A 26,026-nucleotide genomic window follows, 5' to 3' on the forward strand; every position below is an offset into this window, starting at 1 on the left:
TGATGTCATAGCCCAGAGCCGGCATGGGAATATCTGTCACATCCACTTAGTTTCCTGCTGCCTCCATCTCTGTGTGAGTCTGCGTGTTACAGTACCTATAGTGTTGGAACAGTTGGCCACAGGCTGATCACGGCCACCAGTGTGATCTGTAACTGAAATTGTCAGACTGTGAATAATCATCTTAATTTCTCGCAGTCCTTTTTCACATACACAGAAATACACTGCAGGACGAGGAGATCTTCTCCTGCTTTAGTTTGCAGTCTGTGTGTTCTTGCCAAGAAACACAGAACATTTTGCTTCTATTTTGGACGCGTTTCTTGCATGTGAAGAGTTTGCAGTGCCACTGAGTGCTCTGGTATTTCTTTATCTCCTTTTTGGCATCTCCTTTTTTTTTTTTTAAAGCAGCCTCTTCTTCCCCAGGTAAAGACAGAGACTGGTGGAGAGGGAGGGAAAGAGGTGGTTTCAAAATGCCCAGCAGAAGGACAACATCCTCCAACCCCATCCTTCCCTCTCAGTCTCCACCATCTCCACCTCCAAGGCCTCCTCCTCGCTCACGGCGCAAATCCAAGTCACCCTCGTCTCGCTCCAGCCACACAACCCCAAAAAGAGCCTTGGATCTGGACAAAATCGGGGGAAATTCTGACCCTGAGGACACCAGACAAAACCGTGGAGGTTCCCGAGACCTGCGGGGCTCCCAGGGGTCCGAGCTGGACAGGAAGTGGGAGGGTGTGGCATTGGAGCTGCGTTGCCGTGGCAGCAGGATGAGGTCAGCCGTGTACCAGACTTCAGACCTGCCCTCCATGGTCAAAGCCAAGAGACAGCTGGGGCAGAGCGAGGGCAAAGGACAGATAGACCGGAGCAAACTGAAGGCCACTTTTGTCTGAGGAGTTTAGCTGACTCACAGACTGTCTGACCTGCTGACGTCATCTATCTGACCACACTGATGGTCTTTGCAGCAACTGAAACGGTGTCTCAGTTTCAAATCGAGGCAAAGGGCCCAGAGTCAACATCGGTGCAGCTGCTCCAAGACTCCCGACTGAGCGCTGCTATTAGGAGATGGAAGGCGGAGATTAATCAAAAGCTGTGTCCCAATTCCATTCAACACACTCAGCAAGTACAGTGCAGGGAGGGAATATATTAACTCCAGCACGACATTAAGCACTTCAACTGCAGTTCAGAGGGAAATATTATGCTTTTTGCTCCACTATATTCAGCGATCTCTTCATGTAATTATTTTCCATACTAAGTATTGTATTATTATAAAATATGCATTTTTTTAGATTATAATGCCCATAAAGAAGTTAAATTATGCTCCAGCCTGACCATACTCTGAAAGATTTACATTTTTTAAACTATTAACAATAATTGTTATTAGTTATTTTAGATATTTAGCATTTTGTTAAATTACAGATAATAACTGGCAAAATTATAGAAAAAAGTATCAAGTTACATGTTAACTATTAAAAATCAGGCCAAAACTATAAATAATGTCTGCAATTAAAACAACATTTTTACAAATGGTTCTTTTACAACACTTTACAGTAACTAACTTGGTTCTTTTAACTAGGCAAAAATATAATTATTTTGCAGATTTCTGCCATTATTTGAGGAAAAGTATACATTTCCAGGATTTTAAAAAATCATTTAATTGATTTTTTAAAAATAGTTTTTAAGTGTTATTTTAAAGATTTCCCTGTTTTGGTAAATTACAACGAATCACAAGTGAAATCACCAATAAAAAGGTATGAATCTACATGCAACTATAAAAAATAGGCCGACACTAAATAATGTCCACGTCAAAAAATGATATTTGTGCTTAAAATTAGTTATTTTACTCAACAAAAATAGCATTATTTTACAGATATTTACTGTTATTTGAAAGAAAAGGAAAGATCTGAAAATATTAAATAATTCTTAACCTATTTTACAGATTTTTCCTTGTTTGGTAAATTACAGATGATATCTAGTAAAATCACAGAAAAGTATTAATTAATTAAAAAAATAATTAATTTTGACTGTAAACCAAAACACAAAACAACAAAAATACATACATAATATCAACATAGTAATTTGTTCTTTTACAACCATAAAATTACACAGTTTTACTGTTTTTAAATCAACTAAAAATACCCTAATTTTCACAGTTTTTGAAGGGTACAGTATTACAATATACATACTTTTAAAGTTCCAATGCACCTGTAGTGGAGTTTTTATTATTATTATTATTATTATTTATTGAATTATTGCAAATTTTCTACTGCTAGTAGTGTATTCATACTGGAAATTTGATATTAAGCAAATTGTGTACTAAAAAATCCTGGACTTCTAAGTAATGTACACTGTTATTCCAAAATGCAGTAGTACTAGGAGATGAAAATACTGCTCAGCAGCAAAAATAATGTTTTAATCATGTTGTAGATGTCTGAAACAGCTCTTAGAACACCTCAGACAGCAAAACAAACTGTTTGTGCTGTTTAAAAGTGGCATTTCAAAGTATCAGTTTCATTGATATCCAGTGCCTCACACATTGTACTGTGTAATAATGTATTTTATGCTAATTGCAGAAAATGTATCTACACTAATTAATATGTAGCACAGACTGTACAAAGAGTGTAAAGTATGGAGTTGGAACAGAGCCTCCCACATCACTGGCAATACATGAGCCCTCTCTGTCACTGTCTGTTTTGTATTTTGGCATAAACTTTAGAGATTTATTACCTTCCCATGAAGTTGGGCTTTACAAAAAGACAAAATCAGAGCAGCACATGCTGTAATTTACTCTAACCTTTGCTCTTCGGGATAAGTTAAAGTCTGAAAATGTTTGATCCTACATTTCCCATAATGCAGTTTTTGATGGTATCATCAGGATTCTTCTGACAGACTTGGAAAACTCATCCAGAGCTACATAAAAATATTTTACAGCTGTTTTCACAGACTGAGGAGTACTAATTCTGGCAGGTAAACTCATCTTCAGGTGTAAAATCTGTGGAGTGCCCTTTAAAAATAATTTTAAGTAAACATTCTGAAAAAGGAACGGCAAGAAAATCATGGCTCTCCGTGAAAAATGAATGTCAGTTGTTGTTCCTGGCACTTAATCCAGAGCTATTTAGTTCAGCTGTTGTTCTGAGAATAAAAACCCTGAACTAATTGAGGCCCACAGCAAAGCATCAAATTCTTTAATGGCAGGAACCTTAAATTCCACGTGGACTTTGTTGCTGTGAGACAAGAGTGACCCAGCAGGAGCCAGGCGGTGACCCAGGTCAGCCACGACCGCCTCAGAGCATCCAATAATGAAGCCTGTTGAGTTACAACCCAACCCTAATGTAACTGTAACTAAAAAAAATCAACAAACGACTGTTCCAGTCTATTTTTAAAACATTTCTATAGAGGTTACATAAATATTAGCTTGCCTATCATGCCTAAAAAGCAAATATTAAAAGTAAGTGGCCCCAAAAAAAAGACTATTTGGTCTACATTAAAAAAAAAAACAAAAAAAAAAAACAGCTGTGGTAATAAGGTGACATGTGGAGCCCCCCAAAATACTAAATTCATTAATTCAACATATAACAAACACATTTATGTAAAATTACACAATTAATACAAGTTGCACCTAATTTTTGACAAAAATTACCTAAATCATTTAGAAATAATATTTACAGTAACAGTTTAACAATTGTGAAAAAAGTGAAAAGTGAAATATATAGTAACAATGCATTTTTCAAATGTATTTTAATCTTTTCATGCAAGAAAAAAATCTGTTTTCTTTAAAAAAAAAAAAAGACATTTCATGGTTATTCAGTTATTTTACATAAGGTGTGTCACTGGCTATTTAAAAAAAATTACTGATATTTTTGTATAATTCAAAAATACAGAAAAACCTGTAAAATAAAAGGGTATTTTAAATATATATATATTTTACAGTGTACAGAGATTTGCCACACAGAAAAAATGAACAACATATCACTTTCAGTGCCACCCCAGTGTGCTTAATGGTCTCAGCCTGGCCTCCCTGGAAAGACTGTCTGTCTCATCACTGGAACCCAGTAAAACCAGCAGGACTCCTGTTTCCTCCTCTGCCCGCAGCAAACTCATTCAATGGACAACTGGACATATGATGTCAGCATAATAAAATCATTTCCTCTTTATTACATCTTGTATAACCTTTCATTCATTGTTGCAGATTTGGAGCCAATGTTCACATTTTGGTGTCTTAATTGACAAACCAGCTTTTCCAGATTAAACTGGATTTCCACAGACAGAGCTGAGGCTCCGCAGCTCAGCATTAACGTGGATCCCTGTCTAACACCCGGCCGGGAGAAAGTCAGAAGAGTTAAGTGGAAGGTTCGCCAGTTATGCCCTTTTAATTCAATTAGCTGCAGTGTAAACAACAAGCGCTTGACACGGGATGACAACTGGACCGACTTGGCAGAGGCCCGCTGGGGAGCCTGCCGTCTGCCCGCCTCGGTGCTCCGACTGCTGGGGAGAGAGAGTGGAGTCTGCCGGCAGGGCCTGGAGGGGCTATTTTGAAAAGTGACCCCCTCACACAGACACACATACGCAAACACACAAACACACACACACACACTGAAACACACAGCTGCCCGGAACCATGACAGAAGATGACGGATACAGTTGTCGCGGAGGGACAAGTCAAATTCAGAGATGGAAAAAAGGTCAATTCCACAGGTTTTCTTCTCATTTTACACCTTAAACTTTACTCCCACACTTCCAGTCCAACCACAGGAATGTATTTGGTGATTTGCTCTTTCTTTACAAACTTCTCCACAGTGGAAGACTCGGTGGGTCGTTCTTCGGAAGCCCTCTCCGGTCGCAGGTATGTGCCAGACCGTTTCTATTTTTACAGTCAGCTCTTATTATCCCACACTCGTGATTTGCACATTTTCACAGCGACACAAAGATCTGCTGTTTATTCATCCGTATCATCCCGCACTAATCTCTTCCAATTTTCTGCAGTTTAACTAATCACAGCTTGCCAAATGGTTTCTTGGCTGTGCGCCACGGAGCGCATAACGCACCGTGTCCGCGTCAACAGGCGTGGACGCTGCGCAACTACATCAGCTGAACTGATCGGGTGAATTTATTTAAGTGACCAAGATCAATATTAAAAAGGTGCAGACAAAACATGAACCCTGTCGCCCCATACAAATTAAGAGTCTGGTTATTACATTCTAAGGCATTGTCAGTGGTACTTGGATTTAAGGTTAATTATTTGAAAGCCTTCCAAGCAAAAAAGAAAAAAAGAAATAAAGCGTGACATTGCCAAAGTGTACCAGAGGTTCCTCCATGAAAGCTTGGCAACAAAGACTGCCACATGTCTTGAAAAGTGAATTCACTTGAGATGCTGTGAGGACAGACACTGATCCCCCTCAGCATACAAAAACATATGGCTCAGAAGGCCACTGCTGTGTCCTTGAAGAAACTGGCAAGAGTGGTGGGAATATCGTCGGCCACTCCGCTCTTCTCTGCCCTGTATGTTAATATGAGTGTGTATTTGTGGCTTGACTTTCATTATCAGCTGTGCCAATGGATCAGCTCATTGTTTCAGGGTTTGTTGTGACAGCTGCGCCACATTAGACAGGCAGACATGCGGCGGGGATCACAAAAAGTGAGCTCTTGCTATCCTGCATTCTGCTGTTAAACACAAAATGTACTTTAAAGTCTGTCAGTGTGTAAAGTTAGTCTCTTTCTGTGTGTCTCAGACTGCTTGTCTTTGCTGGTGTATAAAGAGAAGAAGAAAGGGAAGGAGAAGAGCGGCGGCCACAAGGAGAGACTCAGTGTAACACTGGAGGTGAGTTTAACGGCGAACCAAAAGGTTTCTGATGTCTGTGCTGGTGGCAGCTTTAATGCAGCTTTTTAATGATTTTCTCTCATATACTTTATCCTTCCTGGTGCTGTCATGACGCTGTTGTTGCAGAGGTGTACAGTAATGTGATGTTAATGACACATGGATGGATAAAAACACAGAAACTGCACAAATTGTAGAAGCACTGACCAAAAAATTGCAAGAAAGTGTGCTAAAAACAGAAAACCAGTGCAAAAAGAAAGCGAATAAACACATGCAATCCCCTGTATAAATGTATGTGGATTTAGCCACAAGGGTCATCTAGAGTATCATACAAGAAATCTCTATGTACATCATTATTATCTGTATGAACTCATTCCGAGAAATTCTCTCAGTAAACCGAGAAAGGATACAGAGAGTCACAAGATCTCTTGCTTTCCCTGGTCACAGATCTCACTCTCTGATATTTGAGATTGCTTTGTGCTTCGGTCTCGTGTTTCAATTTGTCACTATGCAACTGCAAAAGTATCCACGCCTCATGTCAGGATTTCATCGGGTTAAATTTTTCTGACCTTAGCTATGGATCGTAGGAAGAAGAAAATTTAAAAAAAAAAAAAAAAAAGATTATGTTGGTGATATGATCTGCAGTCTCACTAATAGTTTCACTGTGTGTTCCTTCAGGGGATCTGTGGTGTGGAGCCGGGTCCTGGGTATGACGGAGTATCCTACAGCCTCTCCATCCTCTGCCTGAATCACATGCTGGTCCTGGGCTTCAACAGCAGAGACGCCCTGCTGGCCTGGGACGCCCGCATCCGCTACAGTCTGGGAGAAGGTCAGTGGTTCGGCCTTGTGGATGTCACAGTCCTTATAGCTGAATGAAGATGTCACGGATCACTGCCTTAACAGAGATTGAAAAAAGTGATTTATTAAATCTCTTATTGGATAAAGTCTTTGCAGTATTTCCCAATCGGACAGATTTTTTTTCTAGCATCAGTGGTCAAACTGCTGAAATGGATATTTTATTATAAGGAAGATCAGCTCGGATTTCATAGTTTAACACTTGTCTAATTAGTTTAAAAAATGGTATCAAATAGTCCTTGACCTCTGCTGACTTTACACACAAGCTGCTGCAGCGTCACCCCTCGTATTTAGAGTGCTTAAAAAAAATTGACCTGAAATGTATTGGACAAAGTGATCCACATGTGTTAATTATACATGTTTCAATCATATCTTTATTGCTTCATAATATTCCGGTTTTGTATGCATTTATTAATTAATGATAATAATCGTTATATGTTCTTTCTTTGGGATTTTGAACTTTCAATTTTCACCAGATTAAGCTTTTTTTTTTTTTTTTTTTTTTTTTTAAACTAAGCTATTGTAAATGTGACCAGGATTTAGGGGAGAAGATTTTATGAATTTCATCAGTGTTAAAAGAAAATGCAAAGCAGCGAAGGGGTTTGGCAAACCAGAAATCTCAGCACCTCCTGCAGACTTGCTGTTCATTGTGACTGTTCACTGATCTAATACAAAGTGCAATCAACACTTGGCCAACTGTGAAGCTAATTTACAGCATTATATTGTCAATCATTTACTAATTTTCAAGTCTGAAAGTGGCCCTGTGTGTGTCATTGTAATTTGATTGGCTTCAAGGGATGAAAGAGTGAAGCAGTGTGTTGTTGAGCTGCTGTCACTCATACAGGTTAGGAGGAAAACACTGGAGGCCGCTTGTTTAAAGTGATTAGAGAAGCTAAAGGTGGATTTTGACAGCAGACATATCTGACAGATATATGACTTTAGTTAATCTCTGTCTGCAAAATCTGCTGCTTCAACTTCACAGCTTTCCTTTCTGTGGACTGAAAAGACAGACCTGAGGGGAAAAGGTATAAGTATGTTTAATTTCCAAGTGGTGGTTTATTACTACCCATCCTTTAGATTTAGAAGCTTCATCTACAGTTATGCAAAAGCAGTGCAAGTACATTTTTGAGGTACTTGTTGTATTTCCAATTATGCTGCTTTATATTCCCATTCCACTACGTTTTAGAGTGAAATATCATACTTTCTGCTTTACTATGATTGTCTTACAGCTGAAGTTCCTTTTAAGATGAAGAATTGACACAGTGCATTATAAAGCAATCTTCGGCAAACCTACACTTTGTTAAAGATTAAACCAGGAGTTTCCAGCTGACTAAACACTGAAAAATCACTGCATAGTCGGCTCACGTTTCAGATGTCTGTGAGTTACTAACAGCTCCACCAAATAGTGATTTTTCCCTCTAAACTTCTGACATGGTTTCAGTTCAATAAATGTTAAATTGACCCAGCATCTCACCAAAAATTGATGATCAGAGAAAAAGCCCAAAAACTGAAAACAGATTTGTGTGTCAGAACTTTGTTTTGTCTTCTTTCCTCTCCCATTAATCGTTTTAAGATTTATCTGATATCAAATAGTTCAAACACTGATATTCAGTATTAGTAAGCTAATGATGTCATATATAATGATGGATCAATCAGAAGAAACAAACCAGGATTTTTACCTGAATATTTTAACTACTACTGCTTATACTTAAGTAGCGTTTTACATGCAGGACTTTTTATTTGTAATGGAGTATTTTTACTTTGCTACATTGGTACTTTTACTTCACTAAATGATCTAAATGCTTCTTCCACCTCGGGCTTCAAGATAATAGAAACTTAAAACTGCATATGCTTTAGTACATTGTACATGTTGTAACAAAGGCTTTTGCTTAACAGCTTTTGGGGATTTTAGATACAGTTTGTGTTTGCTGTCTACAGAAATAGATGGACATTGATAGATGAAAAAAATACATGAAAATATAAAAGAAAATATGCAATTTGTCACTTATGTTTCCTCATTTTATTAGGTTATTTTATGTATCTTTTACTTTAATATTTTCAGCTACAAATTAATACTTATCTTCTCTTACTTCAGTAGGATTTTTTCATGCAGGATGACTTACGTTTAGTGGAGCATTTTTTTGTCTTGCTGTATTGGTGCAAAAGCGTTCAGACTGAAAGCCTGTCTGTTGTTGAGGACATGATGCAGTCTTTCCTCTGGACTCTCCCACTTGATAATTTAGTTTCAGCCAAACAACTCAGCGAAATATGAAACACAAGCATTTTATCTCCTGTTAAAGAGTAAGTTAGATCCAGTCCAGCATCCATATTTCTGCTGCTCCGCTATGAGCCAATCAGAGCTCTGACCTCGTCCGCTACGTAATGACGTCGGCTGTAACCTGACGTCCGCTCTGACTCCCTCCACTTCGGCCAGGTGTGTTTAGCAGCACTTGAGGTAACTTTAAGACTTTATTATTCACTATTTAAGATTTTAGCAACTAATATCTACGTGTTTTGTTACAGTTGACATATTTGGAGGCGACGGTGCGGTTTTTTTATTCGCTTAACTTAAAGTAAATCACGTGAGAATCGTTGTGGTGCCAAAGTTAACTGAATCAAGTTTGATTGTCTGCAGGTGAGCAGTTCGAGCGTTGAGGCCAAAATGCGTTTGTCAGCGAAAAACTGATTACCAGAGCAATTAGTCCTGTATTTCTGCATTGCTTTTTACCAACTCTGTGCAGTGGATTATAAAAAAAAATACAGTTGTTTTTACGGGTTAGAATAGCTTTAAATAATTATTTATATTAAATAACGAAAGTGCAGTTTCCCACTTTGTCTTATTTGTCCCTAAATTGTTACATAAATGTCATTAATACATCAAAACGATTTAAGGGTTTATTGTTCAACGATTACACCCTATAGGATAATTGAAAAATAGATAATTTCTTCATTTTCTATATAAAACCCATCAATAAGTCACATTAATTACAGTCTAAGCTAGGATATTAGTCATGCCAAACACATACAATCTAAACACTGAAAACAATATTATTTAATTACAATAAGATAGGGCAACATAAGCCTTTATTAATCCCACAGCAGGGAAATTTGCAGTGTTGCAGCAGCAATGGGCATAGTGTGAAAAAATAGAATCAATCAATCAATCAATTAAAATTTGCTTATAGAGCTTTTTACAACAACATAAAAGAAGACCTAAGTGCTTTCGGAACAGCAACAGCAAAAGAGCGATCACCTCACTGCTTGTACCAAGACCTGGTCATGTCCAGCACCATCTGAGTGGACGACCGGAGGGCTCTGCTGGGGCGGTGGATGGTTAAAAGTATATATAAGTATAAAATATTGCCACATCAGTAAAAAAAAAAATACACAAGAAATTTACATAAGTATTGTTGATATTGTAGACATTCTTTAATATGTGGAAATTCACATATTAGACTCATCTGGATGTGGAAAATATCAATATATCTATATGTTGATAAATAAGAATATTGCACAGATTCTTCCATGAGTAGAGCAAACTGATGTAAGAAATACTAATAGTGCACAGATTCTTCTATAAGTAGAAAATACTGACCACTACTACAGATTCTTGTATGTGCAGAAGAAACTGATATTTTACACAGTTTTGTGTAACGTACGAAATATGCAAAATGCACAGGTTTGAATGCACTGATCTTGTACCACTGAAATATTGCTGTTGATCGTCCAAAATGTCATGATTATAAATATAAACTGCAGTCATCTTTTTTGGTCACAATTATTCGGTTGATTTGTAAATTCAGTTACCGAAGAGGAAGGTAATTAAATATCACTGTACTCAACTCAGTATTTTATCAGTTTTAATGAGTCAGACTTCTTCAATAGGACAGGCTTTTTATTTATTTTTAAACATAAAACTACTCAGTAAATTAACATATTAAATTATTTACTTTGGTTAAACCCTGTGGTTAAACTTCTCACTTCTTGTTCAGAAAAGTCAGTTTGGAATTGTCTTGTGTGCTTGTTTTCAGTATCTATCTTCATTTTGTTACTGTTCTGTACGGTATGTTAATGATTTTTTGATGTGTTTTTTTGTTGTTCTGATCTGCCAACAGACTATCAATATAAATATGTAAAAACTCTAACTTGGAATCTTCAAAAATACCTTTTCCCCACTGTCCAAACTTTCTTTTTTAACTAGTCTTTTTGAAAAATGCCTTTGCTGCCATCATACATTTTAATACCATATTTAAATATCTCCAGTCTGATCTTTAACTGTGCTTCAGAGACAAGCTGTGAGCTGAACTGACTGTTTTTGTGCCTCACCAGACCGTACTGTCAGTACTTGAATTTCTAAACATTTTTTCCGGACAAGTAATTCTCCGTGTTCCTCCCAGAATATCACCTGCAGGATATTTTCAAGGCTCCATCCTGTGCTTTAATTGTATGAGCTATAAGCATTCTGTTCCTCTGCTGCTATGTGAATGCATCTCCCATTGATTTGTTTATGGTACACAGGGACCTTTTAGGTACAAATGTTGAATAATGTCTTCCAGTTTAATGACAGTAACTTGTTTCTTTTTGGTCCCTCTGCCGATTAAAATGAAATCTTCTAAAGCGACCACTAAGAAATAATAGATATTCAGTTTAACTACTGAAAGACAGCTTTGAAGTCTTTGTTATAGTTCTACTGCAACGTTCTTTACTTCACACGTCTCTGGCTGTAACGCTCTTCTTTCACCAAATGTTGAAACCACTTCACCTTTGCTTAACCTTTGTGCAAATTGCATGCACTTATACATCACTGTTAAAAGCTGTCAAAGCTACTGATTTATTACCTCCGTGGCACCCTTTGGAGTTACATAATTTCATTATGCTAAGTTGAACATTTGCTGAGATGTAACGCTTGATGATGATGTTCCCCTCAGCCACATGCTGCATTTGGCCGTTTTAGCCTCCCTGCTGGCTGCATTTAGAGGTGCTCAGGTTGAACCCTTCATTCTGTTGGAGGTCACGCAAAGTGACTTTTCTTTATAAAGCCTCTACAAAAAGTCATTCTTATTTACGTACTCTCAATGCATACGCTTGGAGCAGACTGATTCATGTGCTATAATTTCATTTTTGCTGTTTCTTTTTAAAGCTTGTTTGAAAAACTGCATGAATTGCTATCGTTTGCTTGGCTTTATTAGGGATGCTGTTAGTACACACACTGTATACATACATGCATGCATGCATACATCATGTGACATTGTACGCTGCAGGGCTTTCAGAGGGAGAGACGGAACTTGGCACCGATGAAGTGCCATCTGCTGAAAATAAGCAGTGACAAATTGAAACTAGCAGAGCTTAAAGAACTGCTTAATCATTATTACCACAGCCATCAGCTACATGGCACATGCGTGTTCATGCATTTCTGTGTGTGAGATTCCATCATGCGTCATCTCATTTGTTTTCTGATTGATGTTCTTTACAGTTAATGACACCTCCGTCGGTTTTAAGTGACTTGATGAGTGTCTGGAACACACACGTCCCCACTGTTTACTCTTTTCAAACTTTATCGTTGCTTTTTTTCTCCTCTTCAGTCCACAGGTTCAGTGTCAATGTTGAACCTGGTACCAAGCTGGAAAGCGGCCCCGCCTCCCTCCACCTGTGCAACAACCTCTTGGTCCTCACCAGATGCCTCCCTCCCGTCGTCATCGGCCACTGGAAGTTGTCAGCTTTGCGTCGATACGGCGCCGTGCAAAATGGCTTCGTGTTTGAGGGGGGAACTCGCTGTGGATACTGTGAGTATCTGAGAAGCTCTTATTTATTTACACACTTCAGGCTGCAGCCAGAAAGGGCAACAGTTTAATAATACCAACTAAAAGATGATTACTGGCAGCGTGCGGTGTCTCACATCCTTTGCTCTGTCTTTTTATTGGTATTTTCTTCTCTGCTCTACTGACTGAAACTACATGATAGAAAGTCGGATACAGTAACTTAACTTGGAAGTCAGTCGCTCAGAAACAAAGAGCTTTATCCTTTATTCAACAATTAGGGACAAATCTCTCTGAGAGGAAAGATTGCAGAGATCAGAAAAGGGAATAAAAAATGGCAGGTTTCAGTTTGTGAAGCAGTAGCTGAGAAAAGGTCCATTTAGTGGATCTGCTTCTTGCTTTTGATCACATCACACAATCTTGATTTGAACTCCAGAAGAGCACCTAAATGGACCAACCTTTGACACTGTTTTCTGGAAACCATAAGAACAAGAAGAAATACATTCAATATTTTAATTATTTCCGTCTTTGTAGTCTTAAGGTGGAAGTGTAGTCTCAGAACACACCATGGTGCCAGTGCTGGAGAACAATCTAGTTGCCCCATTATTATTCTGCTATAGGGGTAAAAAAAAAAACAGCCAAACAAAAGAAAAAAAAACACACTCTGGCTTGTTTGTATTTCTACTGAATTCACTCGCACTCCTTTTGGATGGATGGCACTAAGCCCAGGATGCAGCAATGGGGTCCTGCACAATAATATTGGGGTAACTTGCTTTGATGGAACATTTGCATGCAGGCAGGCGAGCACTGTCAATTAGGATAAAGAGATCATAAGAAAGTGGAGAACAAATGTTTTTTTTTGCAAACATGACCATACTAAATCAAGTATTTTGGCAGTTAGACTCAAGTGAGAAGCTATTTCAAAAAACTGAGTCCCAGATGAAGGTAGGAGTTGAGGACAGGACCTCGTGGAGTCTAGATGTTGGTGGTGGTGGTGAAGTAAAGTTGGCAGATGGCTGATGAAGACAGGCTGAGATATTTTGGACAATCCTAGATGATGTGAAGATGAGGAGAAGGAGAGATGCACAATAAATAATAGACAGGTGATTCTGGCAGCGTGGGAAAATGGAAGTAGAAAGGAGAATTTACAACAGAATGTGAGTAAACAGCTCTTCCTTACTGAACTTGCACATAACCTTACGCACAATGACTTATTCACCAAAGGAACCAGACGGGCCTGTCGTATTGCGCAATCCAGATCTTCATGAAAAACTTGAAGCATGTTGGTTGTTGCTCAGAGGTTGCTGATTTGGTCTCCCATAGTAAAGGGGATTTTGATCGCTGTACCGTGCAAATACAGGACAGGGAGAAGACTGCTGTGTGAAATGTGCTGCACAAATGGCAGGATCGCACCCACAGTCTACATCCAGTATGTCTATTTTGAAGGATCGAAGGTGGTGTGTTTGAGCTAACTTCTGATCACATTTGTCCTCCAGAGAATCCCCAAGGAAGCTGTATGAATCCAATAACTAAAGGGGGAAATTATAGGTTAAAGGACAAATCCAGAAGGTCACAAAATCCATGACAGTACATTCAACAAAGATAAATGTTCGTCATAAAAGATAAGATCGAAATTTTGATTGAAAATGGAGCATTAGACAAGAGTAGGGACGCTGAAATTGAGAGTGAAGGGATTCTGACATTGTGGGAACATGAGTGAAATATGAATTATCTGATTTTTTTTAAATGAAATTGCACATAAAGTTTATTAAAAGGGCTAATTTGCTGAAAAAAACTAGCAGGCTTGTCTTGCATGATCCAAATCTTTGTTGATGCTGAAAGGTTGTCAGATAGCACACAAAAAGAGAATGTAGTGTGAAGTGCGCTGCACAAATGGCAGACTTATACCTACAGTTTACATCCAGTGAGTCAGACTATCAAAGAATCGAAAATGATCTGATCACGTCTGAGGTCAAACTTGAAAATCTAACCAACCATTAAGTCTTTCTTTTTAAAGGCCTCTACTAGATAAATCGATCCTCCTTTTCATTTCACTGTAGTGCTCATAGGTTAATAGAACTGTCACTCAAACACACTCTGCAATATGAAAACATCTGATTTATTGCAGGTGTTTATAGAGTAACTTTATCCATGTCAGAAATGACATTCCACGTGTGAACTGTGCACGCTGTACACCTGTTCACCAAACACTGCTGTGTTTGTGTGGTTGCCAGGGTTTAGGTATCCTCTGAATGTGCAGTTGATGTGGGCATGAATCTAAAGAATGAGAGGCAGTTTTATGTTTTTGGGTGGGGATATGTGTGTGTGTGATAGAGACACACGCGGATGACAAGAAATGTGTTTAATGACTCCATGTTTAAATATTTCCTTGTAGTGAAACTGAACCCTCCGAGCCCCAAAACCTACCAGTGGGGTTGAAAGGCATGTTATACTTTTAAAAAATGTCAAAATTCCATTGCTTGTCAGAGACAGAAACTACAAAACAGAAAAAATCATCGGATTTTCACCTTTCCTATGGTCCTTGAACCTCTCGTCTGTGATGTATAGTTCGGTTGAGAAAATTATCACAATGTAAGCTTAAAATCACAATATTTAATCAAAATCTATTTAATCTACACATGTAGTTAAAAAGCCAAAAATGAACTGCACTAACCAGATTCAGTAAAAGGACAAAAAATTCTACACTTTTCATTGCAGCTATGAAAACATTAGTGACTCAGCTGTGACCAACAGTCACATAACAAAAAATCAGGGGCTTTTCATCTGAGCTGCAGGCTTTGCTGACACATAAAATAATAAAAGAAGAATAAAAAAGTAAATAGTAAAACATCTACGTTGAGCCAGCATTTTTTCCAGTATTGGTAACACCTCCTTGCACTTTGAAAATGTTGTACATGTTTTTTCTTGTTTTTCCAGTTTTTTTCAAGTAAATAAGATGAAATATTGAACTTTAGTGTTTTCCATTTCATGACTGATGGCATTCTAACTTTGCAATATTGCACAAAATACATTTCCAAGTTCTCGCTACTTCTAGGCATAGTTAGTTTCCATAGAGGTGCAGGACTGTATATTGCAGTGAATAATGACCCGCAGTGAGGGAAAATGTGACAGATAGAAAAACCATACAGAAACTAGTTGGGCTTCAGAGGGTTAACTTGGTACCAGCTGCTGTGTTCTTATTCAGGTATCTGGAAATAGTTTCTAGTTGAGAGCTACCTCGTCACTGTGATATATTGTTTTCCAGATGCTCCAATGATAAGTGAACATATTTAAATTCCTGAAGGTATTTTTGCAGTACGTATCTGTCTTTTCCTGTGTGTGTGTGTGTGTGTGTGTGTGTGTGTGTGTGTGTGTGTGTGTGTGTGTGTGTGTGTGTGTGCCAGAATAACCATGAGCTCTCCAGGATCTAGTTTCAGTGCTCTAATGCACTTGATCTATAAATACCAGCCCCCCCGCCTGTAGTGGAAGCTGGCAAACCACAAAATGTGTGATGGCCACACATCCAATCACACTCCTCCCCCTCACCTCGTCTACATATTACCCATCAGACACAGGGGCAACAGAAAGAGGCCCTCTTGGCGTGGCAGCAGAAAATAAAAGAGATGTGAGTCAAGTCTGCAAGTGACATTCCTTGCATGGAGAGCAAGGTAGAGCAGAGTGTTAGTTTACATTTGTACGTGTTTATTTGTGTTTGGTGAGAGCGTGTGACTTGTTTCAAAGCAAATAGTTTTGTAGTGTGCAGACTTTCAGCCTTTTGTGCATAAACAAAAAATCCTTGCGAATGACTTGATGTATCCAAACACTACCTAAAAAAAGTAATGAGTGAAAATATTTTTGTCCCATAAATTAGTGCAACATGACAAATATTGGAGCCTAAAATAACATGATTCAGAAAATTAGGTTTAGGATAAGCTTAAAATGGTGCCATAGTTTGCCCAACAGAGTGGCATCAACTTCATTATTTGTAAAGCCTCTTTCAGACATGCACTCCTTTCCATTGGTTTAGTAGTGACTGAATGTGCTTAAAGTCAGAATGATCACCCTAGTTGCTTTTCAGCAGTGGCTATCTTACTAGATTGGACCTTGCAGTATTTTGGTATTACTTTCAACACAGCTCAAGTCTGAACTGCACTCGGTCACATTAACAAATAGGCAACAGTACAAGCAATAGTTCTTCAATTTGGATGGGAGTTGGCAAGACTTTACTACATTTCAGCACCAATATTCATGCAAAAACATCACGGAAAAAGTCTCTTCTGTGAGTTTATTTAATACCATCAGAATCCCCATTTCCAAAGCAAAAGAGCTTCACACATTTGTGCAACTGGAACAACAGCTACGGTAATTTCATTAATTTCTCATAATTCTAAATTATCCCCTGACACGGAGACGTGATCCAGAAGCAAATAACTGTATTTTACTTTATATCAGGCAGATGAGCTGCCACACACAGTCAAAGTTCAGTTTGTTGCTTCCAGCTGTTTTCAGGAGTCTTTCTTCTGAGTGTATTAAATACCTGCAGCATCAGACACACGCAAGATCCCTGTGAGTGTCTCCAAAAACAAAAGAGAGACTTGTCTGCATTTACACATGGAGCAACAGCAGGAACTTTATTAATTAGTTCTGTTAAAAAAGTAGCTCCACATGGAGACAAGATGGATCAGGATTTACAGTTAATCATACTGTTCTTTTACTGTTGGTAAAGTCGTGATAAGATTATCATCACACATGGACAGAATTTGAAATTTTTAGGCAATCAAAAATAAACTAGGCTGTTGGTTATTTGGATACTTTACTTGGATACTTTGATAAGTTGTAGCAGTAGGAGACCACAAGTTACCATTTGTTACCAGTATACATCATTTTGGCATAAGATGACATTTAGATAAGAAGAAAACATGTTTGTGACTACTGTTACATCCACCTGAAAAATGGGTAGGAGAAAATCTGTAGTGTGAATTTCATAACTTCGTTGATAGAGTCGAGACTATGTAGTTTGATGGAGAGGACATCAGAAGTTTTTCAGTTGAGTTCGCTTGTGTTATGTGTGATATACCTAAACAAAAAGAAAAAAAATCAGCATTAGTGAATATAATAGAGAACATGCCTTACAAACTAGTTTAAATGTATTACTGTCATAATATTTGTGCTGTAGATGTGTTTGAGCATGCAAAGGTCTTTTTGCGTAGCAAAAATTGCAGACTTACACAGTTCACATCAGTCCAACAATGGCTACTTGTTTGTCCACTTTGGAATTGTTGGTCATTAACACAGCACTGCTTAAGTTAGAAGTCATATTAACTATTTCCCGCAATCACAAGCAGAAGATATTATACTGCTTATTGCTTCACTTTTAATTATGTACAAAAGCCTAGTTTTCCTTTTTATTCAAATCTAGAGTACATTTTTGTCTCATGCATGACTTTTCCTTTGTGATCTTCTACTGATTTGCAGACCATCACCCGTGCAAAAATGTGCAAATGCTTGGGAATACTTGTGCTAATAGAGACTAATACTTCTGTGTTGGTTTTGACTTCTTGAACTGGTGCCTTATAAAATGCCTTTTCTCAGCGGTTTAATTTCCCTTGAGTCTGTCTTTGCTCTACTGAACCAGCAAAAGGTCTCTCTGTCATCTAATGCTGCTCTACTGTGCTTTTTGCTGCGGCCGCATTTTGAAAGTCAGCCGCGCCTCGGATGGTACAAATTCTGGCTGCATCGTTGAAGATGTGCACCACGGTGACATGACAAGCCTTTTTACTGTCATGGACTCACACACTGACGCATGCATACACTCCCTGACAGCCAACCAGCTGCTCCTTTGGGATAGCAGGCGGTCGTGTTGTGCAAGGTCTTTCACTACAGTAGACAGTAATCACTTGAGCTGGGGGTCTTCAGAGGTGTCTGTTGGACGTGGGCCTTTGATTGCACAGTCACAATCTGTAGCAGTGTTCAGAGTGATATCAGAGGTCCAGCTTCTATTAGACGTGATAATGAGGCCACTGTGTTCTGTAATCGATGATATTTGGAGCCGAGCCCACGTCTTAGCCGAACGGATACTTTCTGGCTTATCAGGACCACATGTGCTCGTATCAGCCCTGTAGCACACACACACACACACACACACACACACACACACACACACACACACACACACACACACACACACACACACACGCGTCTTTAGTGCACACATGCAGGCACAGTAATAAATGATCCACTGCAGAGTTTGGACGGCCATCAAACCCTGTGATCTTGACAAAAGCAATTTTAAGCTGACACGCTATGTCAGCAATCTTTCCATGTCCCTCAGCGGGTATGAACGCACATGCCTCCTCTTGTAGTATGCTGATGCACGTGTGAAGGTGTTGTGTGTTGCACATCGCACACCATAAAGTATTATACAGCACTTTTTGCTGCGGTGTTGTTCTTTGGTTTGGGATTCTTTGCTATCCCGATCAGAGGGTGAATGGAAGTTAAATCCAACTTGTACAGCTCTCTTGTGAGGTGATATTAATGTATCAATGACCCACAGAGGTCACAGTGTCTCTGACTGTCCCTCTGACTGACCTGTCATCAGGAGTGATGAAATGTCAGAGGTGGTGAAGCATCTTAAAGACAAAACAGGTTTTGATTTATTACAAAACGCTGCTTGTTAGCTTATATTAATGTGTAGTGGGTGGAAGTCTGTGAACCAATAAGATCAACACCATTATCATGTACACAGATGTTTGGCTGGAAGGGTTTTACGTTACACACAAGAAAAAAGCTTCAGCATACATTTAGTATGAAGCACCATGACCAAGACCAGAAGACAGATCTGCTACTTTAAAGATGAACTTTCATGCAGCAGAACTTGGCATACTTATGAGAAATACATGAGGACCTGAGGGATGTACTACGATACATGATAAATGGGTTATCGAGGTATGTTGGGCCAAAAGAGAGGTCATTGTCATGGAGGTGGCTCTCTTTTAACCTGCTAGGTCACCATGGTAACTGGTGCTGCACAGCTAACCTGCTCTGGATGTTGTGCTAAGAGTTTAGGATGTAAATCTGCTGTAGGCTTGACTATATTTATTATGAGCAACACAGAATCTCTGCTAAAGTACTAAGTTATATGTGCAGATCTGTTGAGCTATATGTTAGTCATTCCACTGAAGAAAGCCATGCAGCTACAGTAGAACAAGTATATGCGTCGCATTGACACAGGAGTCTGCATGCATTCATTTGGTAATGCAGAAAATGCATTATTATGTTTTCATGTTTGGGCCTGATTTTCTGCTAAGTCAGGTTTTACACAGCTGCTACTGCAGCTACTGGAACAAAGATTAGAAATGTGATTAGTTGGTTACAGATAGTATTCAACCAATACTATGAATTTTGCTTTGATTTGGACAAAAACTAAAGTGATTCCCACATATTATTCATTATGCGACGGTGTCTGACCTAAATGCACTGCTTGAATGTCATGTTTAAATGAATGAAGTTTAAAGTTCAAGAGCTTTAATGTGCAGCTGTCATGTCAGAAATATGGGCTGTATTAAGAGTGCACTGAGTGATAAAAGTACATATAATAACTTCCATGATTCATAGTTTTTACAGCATTTCTTTTCTGTCAAATTTACAGTAGATGGGTTATATGATGCAATAATTTTAAAATTCTTAATAGTTTTCCATTACAACTACCTGCTACTCTTGACTGAAGTCTGACACATCGCCAGTCCTTTTTGTGCAGAGGAAGAGTCAAATAACATGGCAAACACCCTTTTCATGGTAAAGCCTGACAAAGAAACCCTGGTTAACAAAGAAAGTTGATAACCTCCATTACGATACTCATCATCTCAGATAGGAGTTTCAGGTATAGTTGAGCCAGCTAACGCCAAGAACGCCTAAGTCAGATTTGCTTCGGAGCCCAAGCATCTGGTCCAATAAATACCCAGAGAAAACTGCAGAACATACATATTTTTATGCTAACAGAAATCAATAATTGTCCCTTTAATGCTAGAATATATTTCCTTTATTTAAAATGTTGTGATGCTAACCTATACTTTCTGGGGAAAAATAACAAAACAATCGTTTTAAAGGAAAAAGGCTTCCGAAGCCCAGTGTGGATTTTTTCTAAACAGCGAGTCGAAAGAGTTACAGACCCAGACGTCACTGTGTGTGTTGACATCGATGCATACATTAAGTTCAGAGTAGAGTGTGACATTTATTAAACATAATGACACAAGATAATCTATGGAAATGTAAGTACAGTTCTGACTATTGATCATATCTTTGACTGATACTCCAGACTCCTGCCCTGTAGACTTTAATGCCCACACAATCAATATATTTCACATTTACAATGGATCAATGAATGTGTGTAATATGAAAAAGGTTGCTGGTAGTGATAAACCCACATATATAACAGCAAATGAAGTCGACAGATTTCCATTACATTTAATACTCAGTGATGATAAGTCAAGTGAGAAATACTTTTCAGTTATTCAGGATGCATGATTTTTAAAACTAGTTTAGTGGGTAAAATGTAATGTAAAGAATAAAATCGGTCTTTGTGATTTTTGGAATTTTCTTTAAATACTCTTACACATACACACTCACTCTTTTTTATACTGGTTGCTTGAAAATATTATTTCTGCTCTTTATTCTCAGCTGTTTCTCTTTTTATATTAGGAGTAAACTTTGTTCCATTAGAACCCAATAGTTTTTTTTATCAAACCCCTGAGTAAGGGCTTACTTTATGACTGTCTTTTCAATATGACAGTGATGTGAGATTTTGATGTTTCAGGATTTTATTTTATTATTTTTTTTTGCTGTTCTTGTGTTTTCACCAACACCTACCTCTGCGTGGGCTTGATAGAAGAATGGGAGCTGAATTGATAGACTTTTTACATAACCTTTTACAAGAAAAAGGTCATTGCAAGCTCAAAGAACAGCCTTGCCTTCACAGCAAGCCTTCTGAACCACACCGAATAGTGTTTAGCCTTGCTCAAAAATTTGATTTTACTCAATATTTTAAGCATTTATGAAGACAATTTTCCCACTTCTGCATTCTACTCTATATTATGCTGCTGATTTATGCAGTTTTTTCTCTCCTAACTCATCTTTTTTCAAGTCATCCATCTTATTTACATTATGTCTCTTTCCACTTCCATCTTTCAGGGGCTGGTGTTTTCTTCCTGTCCTGTGCAGAAGGAGAGCAGATCAGTTTTCTGTTCGACTGCATCGTCAGGGGCATCACCCCCAGCAGGACCCCACATGGCGTGCGACCCAACCTGCCAGGTGAACACACACACATATAATTGCATTATCACACACACAAACTGCAAACAGAGTCCACTAAAAATTGCCAAAAATATGTGCAGAAATGTGTGCAAATATTAGAGACTGCAACACATTTGAGAATATATTAAGACACCCACAGTTCTTGCACAACCAGACCCTTCAGTATTTGACTTTGTGACTTTGATAATAAGGTTTTACTGCCTGGTTAGTGCACATGTTTAGCATTTGTTACAGGTGCCATGCTAACGGAAACAACACATGCCTTCAGCCCCAAAGGTCACCCTGTAGATTAAGAGGCCAGACCCTTTGTGTGTCTTGTAATGCACTGCTAATTTCACAGGCATTCGCTTCAGGAGCTTATTGACAGTTGGAAAGAGAAAAGTTGCACAGAGCACATACCAAGGATCTGACACCTTTATAATACCTCTGAAATAGACACGGAGAGAAGCGTATCACATCGTGAGAATGTGCCTGTACTGCATACAGACGTGTCGCAAGATTGTCTTTACTTAAATTTAAGATGGATGTCAACATGGGGAAAGCAATTACAATATCTTGCAGTCTTCAATTTTTAATATTAGACCGTCAGAGGAGACCTTCACCTTTCAGTGTCAAACTACACTTTCTGCAGAGACAGTTATGATTTAAAAGTAAAATCAGATCAGACTGTTTTGACCTGGACCCAGTTTTCCAAGTAATTTCCATCATACCGATCAATAAACCTCGGTAGAATTATTTATACCTTGCTTGTCAAAAAGTGAAGCTCCATACTGCACTTTTCAGCTGCTGAGTGAACTCAAAAATGAGCCCAAAAGTTTGTTGCTTTGAACACCTTCCCATCTCATGCTGCTTTTTGGCTCCGCTGTGGAGCGTAACTAGATTTATTCAAGTCTTGTACTTATAGGAGCCCTGTGGAGTTTTCTTGTTTTCTTCTGAACAACTTAAATTTCTGTTTGCATTGGCTGTTTCTAACCAAAGCACAATGTGCATCCTTGGTGTCTCAGAAACAGTCTGTATGCATTTCCTTCCTCATAAAACATGCAACAACAACTGTTTGCATCCATGTTCCCAGCTTGCAGTCCTTTCTTTCTTTACTTATGTCGGTGCATTTCTTGGAGTCCTGCCACATTAGATAACTCGTTCTTGTACATGTTCATAAGACAAACAAGGAAACCAAATGGGGGACCTATACCTCCTCTAGTGGTCCAAAACTCCACAGGGTACCTTTAAATACAATGTTGAGATATTTTCCTTTCCGCTACTTTTACTTGAATTTAATTAAATGTATTTAAAAAATGAAATCACATTTTCAGAGTGATGATGAAGTCATATGTGCTGTTAAGGAGTATCTGGAGGTTCAAGATGTGACCTTCTTCCAAAAAGAATAGCAAAGCTTCGACATCTGTGCATTGAAGTTAAAGCAGACAATTATGTTTTCTGGCTTTTTGAAGTACCTTCATACAGTGTTGAGATATGTGTTGAGATATGCATGTATGCATGTATGCATGTATGTATGTATGTATGTATGTATGTATGTATACATAGTTTCTAGTAATAGTTTTTAAACCATGTTTCACTGTGGGTGCAACGCATCTGGCATCAAAACGTTCTCCAGCATTTCTGTGCACATAAACATGACGATGCTGACCGAAGAATTCCATCTTGGACTCTTCCGTCCAGAGTACCTTCTTCCAGTCATCTACCATCTAGTGTTTGTGCTCCCTGGCAAAGTTTAGGTGTTTTTGGATGTTCTTCTTAGCAGGGATTCTTCCCTTTAAGCCTCGTTCCTTCAACCGTCTGCTTATGGTCATTCTGGAGACTCTCAGATTCTGATCTAGAAGCATTAATCTTTGCCTGAAGATCAGCAGTGGTCTTCCTTCTGTCTCTATTTCAAATCTTGAGGTACCCGACATCTGCTTCAGTTAGCTTTAGTTTTTGGAATCTTCCTTGGCGCATTTTGTACCAGTCTCTCAAATCAAGTCCAAGGGCATACTTGACCACACTGTGAGAACACTTTATGTCTTGCCCTGTTTGTCTCAAAGACCATCCAGCATCATGAAGTCCTTTAATTTGGACTGTCTTTCTCAGTGAGTTCCCAACGCTTCACCATTTTGAACAGGAGTGAGGAATTTCAAACTGAATTCACATTTTTATACCCAAATTTGAGCCAGCACACTGGAATTCTCTGAGAAGTCTGAAATTAATCAAGAATAACATGCAACCACTAAAACTAATTTTCTGTTCAGAAATGCAAGAAAATAACTGTAATTTAGCATCTCAATCAAAAATAATGGTGAGCTTTTTTTTTTTTTGCTTTTTTTCTTTGAAAATTCGTGGATAAAAGCAATAATTATATTTTAGCATTAAAGATATCATTTTGATTGAAGAGCTTGCACATACTGGCAGCTTAACCATGACAGAAACATAAAAAATGTTTTGGTAATCAGCAACATTATTAATGTAGGGCAGTGGTGCCAAACATCTTACACTGGGTGGTGGTCTAATAAATTTGTTGAGCACTGTATTCACTTTTGATACACATTTATTAGTATATATGTTTCAGCATATATTGCTGCTGCTACATCTGCACAAGAAATTATAATTTTTACTTTTGATTTACGCAGCGTTATGCAGAAGTACACACATTCTAGGACTGGATTGAACAAATGACTGGCAACAGCTGTGATCACATATATAGGTGGTGAAATTCAGTGTCAGTGAGTTTCATGGAAAGACTACGAAAAAAAAACCAGCATCCAGGTCGAGTTTAACTTCCCAGCTACTTTTATTCCGGTGTAAGCCAACCTGCGTCAGCCGGCTCTGGGGGCCCACTGTAACCCTACGACATTCAGTGCTGTGAAGTAGCTATAATTAGCACCGACTAGCTACGTTAGCAAATGTTAGCTGACACCTCACATAGCGTAGTGAAGAAACTTGGCATCTGGGCATTAACGGCTGCTGTCCAGAGGCATAGATCCAGGGGTTGGGTTGTTGACACCTAGACACACAAACACCCTGACCCACTGCAACGTGCGCTCACTGGGCACGCACATGGACACACACCTCTGAATCTATGCCTCACTCCTTTACACTCACAGTTTGTGTATATATATATATATAGCAGGCATCAGGTGTGTAAATTGGCAGGGTTTTACACTAAATTGATGTTCTAACAGATAGTCGAGACGGTTATAACCTCTTCGGGGAGATGTTAAATTTACAAGCTGGTGTGGCAGTTGGACACACTCAGGGGACATGTTAAAGAGCAGGCTGGGAAATATAGTGGAGATCATCAGCCTTGATAGTACCAATAAGGTACAAAATGTTCTAGTAATATGTTTTCTTTCTTTTGCATAAAAATAATCAATCATAAATGACCTCATATTGCGTTCTACAGTATGATATATAAGACTGTTCTATTATTTTTATGACGTTAGACTGATAAAGTGACAGGAAATGTAGTCACGGCATGCTGAGGTGGACACTTTTATTGTTTCATTTTTACTTTATCTAAAATGTATCCAGAGAGATAATTTGTGCAGTAGTTGCTTTAATAGAACACTAAGTAGAGAGCAGAGTTTAATTATGAAAAGAATTTTATCTCCAAATGAAACTTCTTTCAGTTAGTAATTCAACTGAAGTGAAGGACAAGGTGGCGTAATTGTCTTGAAATATGTCTAAAACTCATGTTTGTGCTTTGCGTTGTGTAAATATGCAGCAGATCCCAGTGCTGACCCAGCTTCAATAGAGGAACGAATCAGCCAGGAGGCATCAGAGCTGGAGAAAAGGCTCAGCATGCTGTCTAACTGCAGCCTGGCGAGCAGCACAGGTACATTATTCTATAAACATCCCTTCTGGCTGCATATTAGTAACTCATGAGCACAGACAGAATGCAGAGTTTGAGTGAAGTCTTTTTGTCATTACTGCTGCCTGTACACTCTGTCCACACAAAAGTTTAGTCACTGCTCTATATTTATGCTGCCATTCTGGAAATGTTTTCATCATAGATATGTGTCTATTAGTCAGAAATGTGAAGCTCAGGATGGTCAGAGGTCCCCTGATTCATTGTTTCTGACCTCTAAAATTTCAAGAGAGTTTGGAGGGTAAAAACTAACGATGTCCACCCTCTCCGTGCATAAACATTTCTAGAGGACTTGAACTGTAGAAAATGAAAGCAGTTGATGGAAATCTGATCCAGGGTCATACTATTTGTTCTCCAGAGCCAAATTCAGCCAAAATAAAGACATGATTTCTATGTTTTTTATTAAACACTCTGTATACAGCAGTTTAAGTTGTATTT

At 38.5% G+C, this 26,026-nt stretch overlaps 1 protein-coding gene across 3 annotated transcripts in view; it reads left to right on the top strand.

Moving 5' to 3' along the window:
* The first annotated feature begins 4,312 nt into the window (after positions 1–4,312).
* dok7b (docking protein 7b) overlaps positions 4,313–26,026 on the top strand; it is a 31,882-nt gene continuing 10,168 nt past the window's right edge. Inside the window, exons 1-7 of one of the 3 annotated variants that reach the window (XM_023268186.3) lie at positions 4,313–4,673; positions 4,789–4,834; positions 5,721–5,809; positions 6,485–6,635; positions 12,244–12,444; positions 21,604–21,723; positions 25,448–25,555. In XM_023268186.3, the coding sequence (XP_023123954.2) occupies positions 4,620–4,673; positions 4,789–4,834; positions 5,721–5,809; positions 6,485–6,635; positions 12,244–12,444; positions 21,604–21,723; positions 25,448–25,555 (769 nt within the window). In that variant the 5' untranslated portion in view covers positions 4,313–4,619. Of the gene's footprint in view, positions 4,674–4,788; positions 4,835–4,924; positions 5,627–5,720; positions 5,810–6,484; positions 6,636–12,243; positions 12,445–21,603; positions 21,724–25,444; positions 25,556–26,026 lie in introns of those variants that run through there. The other 2 variants (XM_023268185.3, XM_035947212.2) reach the window with 2 other exon arrangements.

This window comes from Amphiprion ocellaris, chromosome 4 (genome assembly GCF_022539595.1).
Source record: "Amphiprion ocellaris isolate individual 3 ecotype Okinawa chromosome 4, ASM2253959v1, whole genome shotgun sequence".
Classification (NCBI taxonomy): domain Eukaryota; kingdom Metazoa; phylum Chordata; class Actinopteri; family Pomacentridae; genus Amphiprion; species Amphiprion ocellaris.